This window comes from Lathyrus oleraceus, chromosome 5, assembly GCF_024323335.1.
Source record: "Lathyrus oleraceus cultivar Zhongwan6 chromosome 5, CAAS_Psat_ZW6_1.0, whole genome shotgun sequence".
Lineage (NCBI taxonomy): Eukaryota > Viridiplantae > Streptophyta > Magnoliopsida > Fabales > Fabaceae > Lathyrus > Lathyrus oleraceus.
In genome coordinates this window covers 396,722,782-396,738,686 of record NC_066583.1, presented here as the reverse complement: position 1 = coordinate 396,738,686, position 15,905 = coordinate 396,722,782, and the positions used below count along the sequence as shown (strand labels likewise).

At 35.2% G+C, this 15,905-nt stretch overlaps 1 protein-coding gene and 1 pseudogene across 1 annotated transcript; one reads left to right on the top strand and one right to left on the bottom strand.

The window, feature by feature from the left end:
- Positions 1-128: 128 nt before the first annotated feature.
- On the bottom strand, positions 129-1,248 carry LOC127085064 (protein MEI2-like 2). The gene is made up of 4 exons (XM_051025628.1): positions 819-1,248; positions 654-738; positions 501-569; positions 129-398 (listed from the first exon to the last, which is right to left on the bottom strand). Exons 1-4 carry the CDS (start codon positions 1,214-1,216, stop codon positions 249-251), a joined length of 702 nt encoding a protein of 233 aa, XP_050881585.1. The 5' UTR covers positions 1,217-1,248; the 3' UTR covers positions 129-248.
- Positions 1,249-6,382: 5,134 nt separating this feature from the next.
- On the top strand, positions 6,383-10,589 carry LOC127085062 (uncharacterized; annotated as a pseudogene).
- The last annotated feature ends 5,316 nt before the right edge of the window (positions 10,590-15,905 follow it).

Sequence of the window (15,905 nt, the reverse complement as noted above, 5' to 3'; positions counted from 1 at the left end):
ATATGATGTACAACCTCAAAGTTCCAAAAATCAATACAAAGCCTAAAAAAGTCTTTTCTCCAAGAGGATCCTAGTTATGTTTTATTCTAACCACTATAACTAGAAGGAGAAGGATAAAATGTCTAAACACATGTTCAATATGAAATCCACTTGTTATTTTTGCCATTTGCAAGACATTTCAGAAGCAATGTCAAACCAGAAACTTTGCATTGCCAACAAACTCTTGATCATTATTTTCTTGGCCCCCGTTAATGAAAGAGGATTGGCCAACAGAATTCACAAACGCAGCCTGAGTTCTGAAAATGTGTCACGAGTGCGTCCTTTCCTTGAATCCATGCATATTCAAGTGAAATAACGTGTTCGCCAAAACGTGTGTCCCATATCTTCCCATGAAAAGCCTGCATAAATGTTCATGACAAAACCCTTGATATTTAGCATGTTTATCGATACTAGAACAATTTAACAAAACCAACTATTTTGAGAGAGAAAAAAACCTTAACCTTATAAAAGGGGAGCATGTGTAAATGAGAGAGCATATTGATGATAGCGTAACCCAAATTACCATTACTCTGCAACCAAAAACATACATTAGGAAACAAAATAGAAAAGTCTTAACTTAAATCTCTAATTTTTTAATGATTTGAAATGCATACTTTATAGTCAATTGGCAAGTAAAGGAAATCATAAGTCCCTTGGTGATTCTCCTCGATTTCATAAAGCAGCATCTTTGAAATGTACCTTCAAACAATTTGAAACACACAAAACTAAGTTGAGTTTATGATAAAGAAGTTGATCAAGTTGTTGTTGATTGTTCTTACTTGTTAGGAATATTTTTAATGATTAAAGTAGTCCTTGTATCTTCACGGCGGACGATTGTGTCGAGATCAATCTGGCAATGACAATGCATCTTCTTACTATGAATTTGCAAGGGTTGCAAGACTGGAGGAATGAAGAGAAAAGGTCTAAAAGGAGCATAATACATGTACGGGGAACACTGCCATTGAAATTGGGCACTATATGCAAATGATGGAGATGCGTTTGAATGGTTGTTCTGTGGTAAAGAAGGTGCAGGTTGTTTCTCTTTTTGATTCTTTTTGTTAACAACAGCATTTTCAGTGGATGGAGTTTTGATGTTGTGCAATGGAATGAAAAATTCTAAATGACGATTCGCTTCTGCTTTTAATTCTAATATCAACTTGCCGTGTTCTTTGCTCATCTTCTCCAACAAGCTAGTTAGGGTTTCTATGGTTAAAGTTAGGTTAGGTCTAGTGATATTTGATGGTGACAATATTTATAGGTATTTGAAAGGGTTGGAATGGATTTCTTAAAGTGGTCCACTTTAGGAGAGATTTCTTAAAAAAGAGTATTACATTATTTATTTAATGGATTTTAAATTTAAATAAATAAATAATTTTTAAAAAAAGAGGATCACATCGATTTTTTAATGGATTTTAAATTTAAATAAATGAATAAGAGAGATTTTTAAAAAAAGAGGATCACATTATTTTTTTAATGAATTTTAAATTTAAATAAATAAATAGGAGAGATTTTTCAAAAAAAGATCATATTATTTATTTAATGGATTTTAAATTTAAATAAATAAATATTACATATAAAAAAATAAAAATATGTATATTTGGAAGTTAGAATTGATCCAGAAAAATATAAGAGTAAAAAATTATTATTGAAATTAACATCTATTTGTAACTATGAGTCGTAGTCGAAGTTAAGTAAATCTTTAATTTGGCAAATTCAATATGTTTTCAAAGAAGTTTCCCTAATAAAAATTGGCAATGTATCTCACCATTGAAAAATTAAGAAGTCGTGACCTTGAGAAGCTAGTTTATCTGTGCACGTGCTTTCTTCCCTCAAAATGGGTGTGCAAACTAAATTTAAAGGAAGATTGTTGCAATTTGACCATTTGGTTCAGTGATCTCATCCTTACACAGTGAAGAATCACTTTCGATCTATGTATTAGATCATCCTTTACGATTCACCTCCTCTAAGGCGATCATAATAGCAAGAAGTTACTCTCTCAAAATATTACTCACACCGAAGTTAGCAGAAAAAGCTCCCTAAAAACTTCTATAATGGTCCTGCAATTGCCCCCACAACTACAAAGGTTCCTTTAATCGAATCATCTGTGTTGATCGTAACCCTTAAATTGTGGTTTTCTCCACAAAATCGTAATAATTCCAGGGTGCTTTGGTATTTTTTTAAATTTTTTCTCCATAAAATTTGTGTTCCCCGATTAACTTAGTCAAAAGATGATCCTGAGAATATGATTTTGGTTGATTTTGACTACTATATTTGAGTAGTTCTCCCGTAGAAAACTCGAAATGACTCATTTGCGTAATTCTAAATAATGATTAGATTAACGTAATAATGATAATTGATAATTACTCATGAATAAAACTTATTTATAGGCACTTAAAGTTGTTAGAATGGGTTCACTCTCAAGTGGCCTATTTGATAAACTTAGAAACTTAAAAATATATGTAACGGTTGATTGGGATGAATTTCGGATTGTAAATCGTTCATCTGAAAAAAAAATCAAGGGTGGAAGAATACAATCCATTTCAACTCGTTCTAGTTTATGGATAAGTCATATTATGGTTTGATCGAGTTTCAGTTTGGCTGGATGATTTCAAAAGGGTTAGAAACATTCTAAATTTTGAACTTCTAAGAGAAGAAAAATCCAGAAGAAATTGAAAGCCTGACCAACAAAATTCATTAATATGAGAAGAAAAGATTAACCACCACTCAAGTAAAATAGAACAACAATCTCTAATTTTAACAAAGGAAAGTACTAGTGAAAGAATATGAGATGTTCAAAGAGAGAAGATGAATAGCAAAATAATAAGATGAGAGATTGAGAGAGAAATGTAGTGATCTGATCATTTGAATAATATGAAAAGAAGGGTAATAAATTACTTCAATCTTAATACAAAAACCATAAAAAAAAAATGTAACTTGCTTTTATATTTTCTCTGTGCACTCGTTTAAATAGCAGAAACAATACCTTATTGCATTATGATAATAAAATTCATTCTAAAATGTCGGTTAGAATTGGATTATAATAGATTAGTGTTAAGAGTCCCACATCGGACAATATATGACATGAACATGTGTTTATAAGTGGGGGTAGTCATCACTTTACCAACTAATTTTATAGGATTGAATTAGGCCCAACCATATTCTCATAACATTTGATTTTCAAAATTATAATTTTATGAAATGATTCTATAATTTTATAAAATTGATGTGATTGAAATGGTGAAATTCTATAAAATTGATGTGATTGAAATGATTCTGTCGTGTACACTTATATTTATAAACAAATACAAACTAATCTTAAACATTCAACAAAGTCCATTAAATAAAACATATTTTAAAAATTAAATGTATTATCACTTTATTTATTTTGTTTTTTTACAAACTTTATTTCTTTATTATGTTGTATAATTTTGATTAGACGAATTAACTTTGACCCGACCTAAACTACACTAATCAAATAATTAAAACTGAATTTGGTGCATGCGCACACACTATTTTTTTTTTTTTGATCTTTTACATAAATAGTAAATCAGGAGAAAAAAATATTAAAAGTTGCCTTTTTTTTAAGTTGTCAAATGGATAGGGTTCACCTTATTAAAAATGAAGAAGTAAGATATGGCGGATTCGAATTTGTGTTCTTGCACTTGATGTTTCATACTTGCACTTGATGTTTCATACTTGCACTTGATGTTTCTATACTGCTACCATCTGAGTTGTCTTAATTGGGCCAAATTATCTTTATTTTACTATTGTCATTTTGTGGAGTTTATTTTAATTTATGTGCATTTTTCTGATAAGGTGTTTGGTTTTGTTAAAACAAATATTTATACTAATTTATCTAAAATTAAAGAGTTCATTCAAAATCTAATAAAATAGTGGGGTTTGTAAGTCAATATAAAACCAATTTACATTGGAAAAAATATCACTCAATTTTCTCAAAAATCGTTTGTTCAAATTAAGGGAATTTAATGCACCCCATGTATTACTAGAGCACCACGTGAAAATACAAAAAATATCTCCAATTTTCGGAGATACATCTCCGAATGCATCCTGAGTAAATAAAATTTAGACTTAAAATTAAATTTTTTTAGAGATGCATCTTCGTAATTATTTCGGAGATGCATCTTCATAATGATTTCTGAGGGCTCATGTTTCTCCATCTTCTTCTTCCCGTATGAGACACGTGTCACCTACTGACGCTTCACTGCCTTCATTCTCCTGCAGGCGACATATTTCACCTATTCAGACGGAAGAGGTACCCGAGTCACCGGTGGTAGCTGAGACACCAGTGTCACCCCAGGTACTTAAGGGACCTCATGCTGATGAGGCTGCTGAGCCAAGGTCATCTTAGGTTGTTGAAGATGATGAGCTAGTGTCACCTCAGGCATTTGGAGGAGGCCTTGTAGAGTTTTCACTTTTTCCTCTGTATCCAAACCATACTACCATACATATCTGGAATGAAGAAGTAAAATTAATTGGATTCATTCTTTTTAAATTACATTTATTATTATATTACAAGTTTCTGACATAGATTTATTTTTCTGCAGGACAATGATCCACTAAAATTTATTAACCATGAGAGGAAGATTACTAGATTGTCTCAGACGAATGAAGAGTTGTGTCAGACTGCTTTGTCCCTATCTGGGATGAAAGACTTGTGCATGACTGGTTATATTACGGTCAACCACGAGATACTTAATGCATTTGCAGAGAGATGACACACTGATGCCTCATCATTTCATCTATCGATTGGTAAGACGTCTATCACGCTTGATGATGTGTCGTGTTTGTTGCATCTTCCAATCATGGAGAAACTTCTAGATCATGAAAGGATTAGCAAAAACGATGCACTCGAGATGATGGTAGACTATCTGGGAGTTGACCCAAGGATGCCATTGAAAAATCAGATGGGCTCATACTAGATTTAAATTTCTGAAAAAGGTATATACATATGAGATACTTATAGCTGAGCATGCTAGAGGAGACGATGAGCAGACGGGACTCCATAAGGCGTATGCTATGAAAGCATACCTGCTATATTTGTTTGACATTGTGATTTTTGTGGACAAGGGTGTCACTTATGTGGATGTCGTTTAACTATGGTACTTTAAGGACTTCGAGCGGATCCATAGGTACAGTTGAGGGTCACTTGTTTAGTATACTTGTACTCGAAGTTATCAGAGGGATGTAGGTGGAAGACGAAGCAAGTCACAAGTAACATCACACTATTTACAGTAATATTTATTGGTCTTTAAATGTTTTTGTGTCATTTTCATTATATTTTTGCATCTGCCTTACTGATGATTTGTGTGTTCCAACATTTTTGAGGACATGCCACGTGCTTTTGCATTTGCCCCGCTCAGAGGGAACTAGGCGATAGAGCTGTTTAGAGTGAATTTTGGGGGCTTGGTTGTCGAGGATATGCAGTTTAACAACTATGTCGATCACCGTGAGATGTGACCATTTGATGACATAGTTTTATACTCAGAATGATTGGCTTGCAGCTCACGTTTGACATTTCCTCATCTTCCTGAGTGCGTCATGCGGTAGTACGACTACACTAAGATTATTCTCAGACACCCTACTGTCTCTACTCCTCTTATTATGACACATAGAGATATGGATGCCATGTTTGATGATTATCTTAGTCATCTGGTACTGGAGAAGGCACGAAGTACCATAGCTAAGAGCGACTAGAGCTATGTCGACGGGTATATCAGGTGGTTTTCCAGGATGTCACATCCGTATATGGTGCATGATGCTCCATGAGATCCATCAAGACCAACTCATCAAGAGATACTAGAGGAAGAACATATACAATTAGGCCATGCTCATGATGTCTTGCCTATATGTCGTTGGATGATGGAGATTGTGCAGACAAACATTAACATAAGTATCTTTCTTGATGGATCTGAGGTGAGGCAGGTCTTAGATACCATTATGACGGAGGCACGAAAGACAGGATTGGAAGACGGGGGTAGAGGAGGCCGAGGAGCCTGAGGAGCTATAGTCCGACATACAGAGTAATATATAGTAGTTCTACTTTGGATTCATTATGGATTGTATTTTATTTTCACTTCATTCTTCTTTATGGTGTATTTCGATTTCATTTATATATGTCATTTTTTGACCATATGAATTTATGTATTTAATTTTTTGCATATCAATTATATAATTTAATGATTATCATATAACATGATCCTTAACATTTATAAACTCTAAATTAAAATACATCTCAGAATAATAAACATGTAAAATAAATGTTTCAAAATTAGATGTATGAGACATATTTTAAAATATTTTGGAGATTTATTTAGGATTAATTAACATTTTGAAAGTGAGTCTGAAATATATGTCCGAAATCTAATGAAGATTTTGGATTTCCAAAGTTTTTTCATAAGAAATTCCCCAAATTAAAGAGTTTATTCAGAAGGTGCCGCTCAACCATGGATACAGCAAGAACGGTGAAAGACGGTCCACTGATTTACCCCGACCAGTCGGGACCCAAACCCGGTTCCTGATCGGCAGCTTTTTCGGTTTTTGAAGAACAACACTATTGTGTTTAAAGTTCAGGAATCAAATCAAAGTTAAGTATTAACACAAACACTTGGTGGGTTGTACTCGCAAACACTCAACGCATAAATATCATAGAATGTTTGGTTTCTGTGTTTCCTCCACCGTCGCAACCGCCACCACCGCTGCTTCCACTCGGATTTTCCGTGCCACCCCTTACCCTCATTCTTCTATACATCACTTTTCTTCCCATCTTCTTCCCACAACTTTGGTATTTTTCTTCTTCCCTTTTACTTCCACTTATTTTTTTACTTTATTCTTGTTCAGTGGTATTGATTTTTAATTGGGTATATTCAGGTTTCTTCATCTTCACAGCGATTCAGCTGCGTTCACATCAAAGCCATGGCTGAAGTGGATGCAATATCTGCTCCAAAAACAGGTGCATAATTGCTTTTAAAATTATGCATAGCAATGGTTATTATTTCCACTCAGTGTATCAAAATTATTTTTTTCCATTTTTTTTATTTTTTATTCTAGTACTATTAGGTGCTTAGTTTATATTGCCTTTTACATTGAGTTGACATTTGTGCTAAGAGTGTCATACGAGTGTCTAAGCAATGGAAAAAACCATTTTTTAAGGAAAACTTGTCTAACTTTCGACACGTGTCGTTCGGCTGTCATAGAAGTGTCGGCACCGACGCGTGTCGGACACCACGACACGCCTACTCTTAGAGGTGTCCGTGCTTTATAGATTATTCTACATGACTTTTGACAGTACTGTGTTTATATACCCTTTAATGATGTTTTCCATTTTATAAATTTATGAATTTATTGTTTTTCTGTTTCTGTGAAACAGGCAGCAAGCAAGCTTTGCTATCATTGTCAGACAAGAAGGATCTTGCATTGGTTGGAAATGGACTCCAGGAACTAGGGTAGTTATTCTAAATATTTTGACGTGTTCATGTTTTTTGCATTTCAATGATTATCCTGAATTTGAACATTAGGTTCACTATTGTTTCTACTGGAGGAACAGCTTCTGCATTGGAGAGTGCTGGAGTAGCTGTTACTAAAGTTGAACAGCTTACTCATTTCCCTGAAATGGTGAGTGTACTTGTAACTTGATTCGGCTTGCATTTTGATGTTGAAATCTCGTTTAAATTCAGCTTGTGTAATTTTTAGCAGAATTATTAACAATATATGCAATTGCTTTTCTACACAGCTCGATGGCCGTGTCAAAACTCTGCACCCTAACATACATGGAGGCATCCTTGCTCGAAGAGACCAAAAACATCATACTGATGCTCTCAGTACACATGGAATCGGTAAGTTATTATGTTATCAGCCCTGTTTTAACCTGTGTTGTCAAATAGCGGCTATAGCGGTGCTGTAGTATTGCATATTTGAGCAAATTGGTATTTTTTTCCGATTTCCATTTGATAACACTGATTATAGCAAGTGCACTGTAGGTTATGAATTTGATGTCTGGTTCTCTCGATTTGTGAGATTTAGATGTTCTATTGCTTTGCTAAAAGTTTTCCATTTCAGGTACTTTTGATGTTGTGGTGGTGAACTTGTACCCATTTTACGATAAAGTTACATCAACTGGAGGCATTGAATTTGAGGATGGAATCGAAAACATCGACATCGGTGGTCCAGCCATGATTCGAGCTGCTGCAAAGGTTGTTTGTTTGACCGAAAATTTCATCTTTTTGTAGTATGAAATTATTTTGTAGTTAAAAAGTTCTGTAAAGTGGTTCAGAAAATATTTTGTCGGCTCAACACATTGAACTCTAGAGTATAAAGGACCCTTGTTAATTGTATACTGTTTTTGAGCTGAAATTTTCATTTTTTTGCTTCTTGAAATATCGTTCAAGTATAAAATGATAAATTTGTATTTATGCAGAATCACAAGGATGTTTTGGTAGTTGTTGATACAGAAGACTACCCTGCCCTTCTGGAATTTCTTAAAGGAAACCAAGACGATCATTTCAGGCTAAAGCTTGCATGGAAAGCTTTTCAGCACGTTGCTTCGTATGATTCTGCAGTATCTGAGTGGCTATGGAAGCAAAGTGTGGGAGGTACTCTACTTTACTAGTTTATGTTGAATTATGATACACGGCAGTTACTTATGAGAAAGAACTACTACTAATAGTAATGTGCAATATAGGTTGACTTCTACTCTCATTTCATTGACAGATAAATTTCCTCCTAGTTTGACCGTGCCTCTTTCACTCAAAAGTTCTCTCCGTTACGGTGAAAATCCTCATCAAAAAGCTGCATTCTATGTTGACAAAAGACTTGCCGAGGTCAATGCCGGTGGAATTGCTACAGCCATCCAACACCATGGAAAGGTGCGAGTCAGCTACTAATTACTTTTATCCAAAAGTCTAAAGTTACTGGCGCTATATTATGTTTGCAAATGAGAGCCTCTGACTGAAATTTGTATAACTTTGTATAAATATTTGTGTAAGTTAATGCCATAACATTTACCATTCTCGTGCAGGAGATGTCATATAATAACTACTTGGATGCTGATGCTGCTTGGAACTGTGTGTGCGAGTTTAGAAACCCCACATGTGTAGTTGTGAAGCATACTAATCCTTGCGGTGTAGCATCACGTGATGATATTCTCGAAGCCTACAGATTAGCTGTTAAAGCTGATCCTGTCAGTGCATTTGGCGGGATTGTAGCTTTCAATGTGGAAGTTGATGAGGTAATTATCCCAAGTCAATTATAGTCATCTATTAGGAATCTTGCAAGCAATTGATTTGGCTGGACAAAGTTTCAGTTTTCAAATATTTAAATAAAGAATGAGCAAATGATTCCTTAACACTAGTTTTTATATGTTTTAGGTTCTTGCTAAAGAAATAAGAGAATTTAGAAGCCCGACCGATGGGGAGACAAGGATGTTCTACGAAATAGTGGTTGCGCCCAGCTATACAGAAAAGGGACTTGAGATTCTTCGTGGAAAGTCAAAGACCCTAAGGATTCTCGAAGCGAAAAAGAACGAAGCAGGAAAGCTTTCACTCAGACAAGTTGGTGGAGGGTGGTTAGCTCAGGATTCAGATGACTTGACTCCACGCGACATCAAATTCAACGCAGTCTCAGAGAAGACTCCTCAGGACGGTGAACTTCGCGATGCAGAATTTGCATGGTTGTGTGTGAAGCATGTCAAAAGCAATGCTATTGTGATAGCTAAGGTACAATCTGCTCCATTGAAACTCTTTTATGATTCAATGGAGCTGGTTTAAGAATCTAATATATCTGTTAATTTTTTGCAGGACAATTGTATGCTAGGTATGGAAAGCGGCCAACCTTAACCGTGTCGAGAGTTTAAGAATAGCAATGAGGAAAGCTGGAGCTGATGTTAAAGGAGCAGCTTTGGCTAGTGATGCTTTCTTCCCATTTGGTATGTGTTAATGGCAATACAGTAATTAATTTTTATGCTATGATGTAAAGACGTGGTTGTGGATAGGGATGCCATACTAAATTCTGTCAGTACTCTTCAATGAAACTTTATCAAATTAGAACTAGACGAAGTTATTGAAAACTAGTTTTTCTTTTGTTTTAGTTGTTAACCAGAATGTGTCTTGGTTTATGAACAGCTTGGAAAGATGCTGTGGAAGAAGCATGTGAAAGTGGAATTGGTGTTATTGCAGAACCAGGGGGGAGTATAAGAGATCAGGATGCTGTAGACTGCTGTAATAAGTATGGTGTTTCACTACTCTTCACCAATGTGAGGCACTTCAGGCACTGATCAAATATTTAAAGTTTTTGAAACCTGTTTTTGACATCAAGTAGGGCTATAAGGTTATCTTGTACTATATATTTATCGGCATTCTTAAATAGTGGCTATAATGCTGCTTTAATGTAGTAGAATTTGAACAAATAGTTAATAGTTATTGTTCTATGATACACTATTTAGCGTTGTTGCCGTGTAGTAAAGTTTGAGTAAATTGTTGTTTTCTTGATTTGTGATTGACAATGTTGCATTTAAGAATCAAAATAATGCTTCGTAATTATGTTTTGGTAGCTTTTTGTTCTAAGAATTATGTGATAACTGATAGGTAGGTAATCTTCTGCAACGAACAAGATCAAATTAGACTTCATTGTTGCAATTTGCAAGTATAAATGTGTTGTTATAGAGTTATTGAAATGAATCCTTTATTAATCAAAGCTAATGGTGAAAGTAAAAGTTGACATCAATAATCTAAAAAGTTGAATCTAAGTAATCACTAATTTTCGGTAATTATATATAGATCATATACATTAATTATACTATACTGATGTTAATTCTATTAAAATGATTGTTTGTGCTTGTTATGTCTTTTGAAGTTTTATATTCAATTAATAACAAATTCGTGCATACGTATTGGATACGTTTTGGGATGGAATATGATGTTGGACGAGAATGATGGAACATCGAGTTTAGCATATTACACAAGTACATTCAAATTAACTCTTCTTGACTTACAAATCTTCTATTGTGGAGAGAATCTTGGATAGACGAAATTTGAACTAATTGTGATTTTCATCGGTCTGTTTCCAAGAGATCAGATGTTGTAACTCATATGTTGGAACATCTTGTTCAATATGTGTCCCTTCTACACTAGAATTAGCTTGAGCAAACTCCATACTATTTGACATGATGCAGTCAATCCCAAAAGGACCAGCACTTACATGTTGTTTTGCATAATTCAGCCAATCCAAAAAAGCAACTAGAAGAGATCAGGTCCTTATAGGAGTCAGAGTGACCACATTCCAAGGAATTTGAACTATGAAGCAAAAGTGTTAATATTGAAGTGAAAGCAAATCAGGATGGGATGGTAATTTGAGTCATTCCGAGGAGTGTAGAGCAAGATGCTTCATTACAATTGCTGAGCCAAGTCTAATTACACATGACCCAGTCCAACCTCGTCTAAGAAAGAGCCTTGCATTTCCCTCCATTGAATCAAGTATATCAACATCTTCTAAGAAAGAGTCTCGCCTTTCCTTCCATTAGAACTATTGAAACTTAGATATAGGTAAGTTTGTAGAACAATAGAACTATACTAGTATTGAAACTTAGATATATGTAAGTTTGTAGGAGTATGATTTATGAGCACCAAGAATTACATTAAGGTCTCCTAAAAAGCAACATGGAAAATCATTGTGTTTGTTCAATAAGCTAAGCTTGGACCACATGGCCCTCCTTTTAATATAGCAAGTTAAGGCATAAATAACTACAATACCAAAGGCAATGTTAACAGTTGCTCATCAGCCTATAGAACACAAAGGGTGAGGTTTAGACTTGCAGATGCACCAGATGTTTAGCAACAAAGTGTCCCTCTGATTTAAAGCAAACACCTTAAGATCTAATCTCTGCAGCCATCTTAAGGGAAATGCATATAAACTCATCCAAGAATCTACAATGAGTGTTATATAAGGTTTATCATTAATAAGGATTCTTCTGAGTTCCAATTTAGATGGGGAATTGACAAGTCCCCTTTAAGTCACCATCCTAAAACTTGAGGGGGATGCTTCTTTTTCTTATGCAGCCATTAGCCTTGTCTTATTCTTCAAATTTTTAGAAATTTTGGCCTAAGAGTCTTCCAAAAATTGCATGTCACGGTGAACTTGATCATGCCTAAGCTCTTGTTGAGAACTAGGGCCAGTAGGGTCACAATCCACCTCATGAGGATTTGTGTCATAACCACCACAACAAGTATTTACTATGTCTTCAACCAAATGATGCTCTACAAGTGGCTCATTCTCATCCTGCTCTATTAACCCTTTAAATATGTTTTGAGTTTCCACAATCACATTCTTAGATATCTTGCTTGGTATTACTGAGATAGGCGAGTTATCCATAGGATTCGATGTTTTCTCCATTTCCTTTGTGCCTTGCTCCTTGGGTGCTTTATTTGGAGCTTCAATATGGTTGGACTTGTTAGAGGGACATGTACCTTCATTGAGAGAATTTTAACTTGCCACTCTCCTTTTATATATATATATAAACTCAAAATGTACAATATAAATTTTTAGTACTCCCTAAAATTTCCAATAAATAAAATCAAAATTTTCAGTAGTATATTGTACACTTTTTATGCATCTGAAGTTTTGAAATTTCCAGAAAGTTGCAAATGATGTCGAAAATTTCAAATTTACTTTTTTTATATCGCAAATTTCAACCTAAGTGAAATTTCCAGTAATGTTATTTGTTTGAAATTTTAAACACTCAGGATTGTGACAGTTTTGGATGACTGTGATTGTACAGACAATTTTTGTGTGGCCAGAGTAAATGCAAAATTGTATAAATAGGGGGTCATTTGTTGTTTGATAAAAACATCTCAAAAAATGTCTCTTCCTCAAATTTTGATTAAGACAAAAGTTTACTTCACAGAGCTTCACCTCCTGTAGAGTTCTGGCTTCCGGATGACACCACATCTCTCGCCGCCTTGACGTCCAAGTTGAATGAAGTCTTGCCTGATACCGAAAACAGAAAGGTGAGAAAGATCGAGTTTCGTGAAGATTGAATTGATATTGGCAGGAGAGTGAAATACAACCTTATTGAATTGAAGACCGATGAAGACATGAAAGATGTGTGGAGATCATTTCTCCGTAGGTTAACAAAGAGGCCGATCGAGTTAGATGCTAAGATTTCATGGTCTTCCGACTGCAAAATTAAGATGATGAAACATCCAAAATCATCTGGTATTATCCAATTTTTTATTATTTATTATTGTTTTTTTAAAGTTATGTAATCCATTGTCAAATGTTAGTTTATGTTAATGTTGCATCAATTGGAGATCAAAAATATTATATAGTCAAAAGTTCTGATGAAGATGTCTGAGTAATATACAAATAATACATAATATACAAAAGATGTCTAAATAGGCCCCCCATGGGCTATGTGTGCAGCATGAGATAATCCAGTATAAACCTTGTCATATGAGTTTACCAAACCCATGAGGTTATCCATAATAAATGCAATCATCTAAAGGCGCTGTTGGTCACCGACATCAAGTGTAGGAGGAGGCAGCGGCGACACGTCATCGATAAATACTCCAGTATCAGAAGGCCTAACATCATATGTATGTTTAACATGTGGGATGATGCGATGGTGTGATACAGTGAGGTACCACTCTAAGTAACCATCCTCACATTGTGAGGGGTGCTGAACCATTACTGCTCGATCTCTAGTGGCACGACCATAGTTGATGAAGTTACTCTGAAACCACTAATCAATGTTCGCAGATGGTATATCCAGAACTGGCCGTGGGATACTTTGAACATAACCATACTATCGCATACACCTCTCAGAAAAGTGTCTAGCAACCATGGTCTTCCACCACTTATAAACTGAATATAGTGAAGACTCATCGAACTCACGATTCTATGATCAATGTACGGTGTCTAGATGACATCATATATAGTCAGCGCATCGAGCTTCCTCCTGTACTCAGCAACACCATCAAGATGTAACTTCCTGACCATCATCTCCTCGCCCGTGGGAACCCCACTGGGGAATGTTGTATCTTGTTACAAGTGGTCGGGAAATGCTTGTATATCCAGCATTGATATTAAAACATAAACATAAAAATAATAATTAAGAAATATTATTCGCAACATTTAAATAAGAAATCAAGAACAAATAATAATTTTAAGTATACCTGTAACAAACTCAAATAACTAGCAAGCTGTTTGGTCTCAAATACTGTCGCCACTCCAAATGTTGTATACAAAATGATCAACACAACACACCCTCAAGCCAAATTGGTAACATCGAGGCTACTTAATAGGCATACATATCGGGTATCGATATAAACACTTGACTTGTCCGCAAAGAGACTACATACTACTAGATGTAGCATGTATACCCTAGTAGCAATCACATAACTCCGAGCTGCAACAAGCTCGTCGTACCTTTCCCGAATCCAAGACATACAAAGGTGAACACCTCCGTTGAAGGAAAACTCCTTCTACAAAACCTCCTCAGAAACTCCCAAATTTCGTGCAACAGTCATACATGCAAGCGACGAGCTAAGAACAAGAGTCGTCCAAAATATACCGCCGATGGAGAGATGGAACAATGACGAGACATCATCTAGAGTGGTAGTCATCTTCCAAAACAGAAGATGAAATGAAGATGTCTCCTTGTGCCATCTCTTAACGAAATCAATAAGTAGTGGATCGTCGAGTATGGTGAGCGGACAGTGGGAAAATTCAAAGAGCTTGAACTCACCTACAATTTGTTTCACCTCCTCAGGAATCAGAATCTTTGGGAAGTCCTTTAGCTTTGATCCGTGCGATGTCACATTCAGTAGGATATGATCCTGTAACAAACAAATTAAAAAAAAAATTAGCAATTAGCTTTCATGGTACAATAATAAACAAATTAAACATAAAAGATATATACCTCTCTCTACCATAGTCGATACGCCACACTGTCAACATACTCAATAAGCACCGACCGGTTAATGGGTCCTCCAGGAAATCCTCCATTAGTATGCACAAAGGGCTCGATCGAAGGAGCCGTAACCTCTGTGTCAGCAATAACAAATGAGACCAGATCAACAATAACATCTGGCTGGACCTCATCATCAACCACCTCATCATCAACCACCTCATATGCAACAGAAGTATCTGGTTGGACCACCTCATCTTTGGGTTGCTCAACCGATCTTACCGGTAGGCGTCGAGTGCTACAAGGTACGCGAAACTTACCCTGCCCAGCCAACCGTTTTCGATGTGAATTGGATGAAACCACTTGTTCAGCTCGTATCTGAGATGAATCAGCCTCAACAGCCCTAGCCTGGTCTGCCGCTCTATCTGTCGCTCTGCCAGCAATAGTGTCGTCCCTATCTATGCATTTCACTGCAAAAGAAGAAAAAATATTAACTACCGAAAATTCTGAATTTTTCTTTACAAAATAAAGTTTTTATAACTATCGGAAATTCTGAAAATTCCGAAAAAAAATCAAAATTTTTATAACTACCAGAAATTCTGAAATTTCCGATTAAAAAAAGAAAATTATAACTTTATCAAATTTTTTGAAATTTTCAATTAAAATGTTTTCATTAATACCATAAATTTTGAAATTTTCGGTATAAAATCACGAAAATTTTGTAATTTGTGGTAGAAAATGTACTGATTTTGAAATTTCCAATAGAAGAAACGAAATTTCCGATATCTCCGGAGAGAAATCAAATTTGCGCCTGACAACGTAAATTTAAAAAATGAATGAATTTTTTTTGCAAGGGCAGTATTGTCTATTCATACAAAATATGAAGGTGTTAGGTTAAAGTGGGGATGTCATGTTAAATGCTTCTTCATTGCCTTTTTAGTGATCAAGT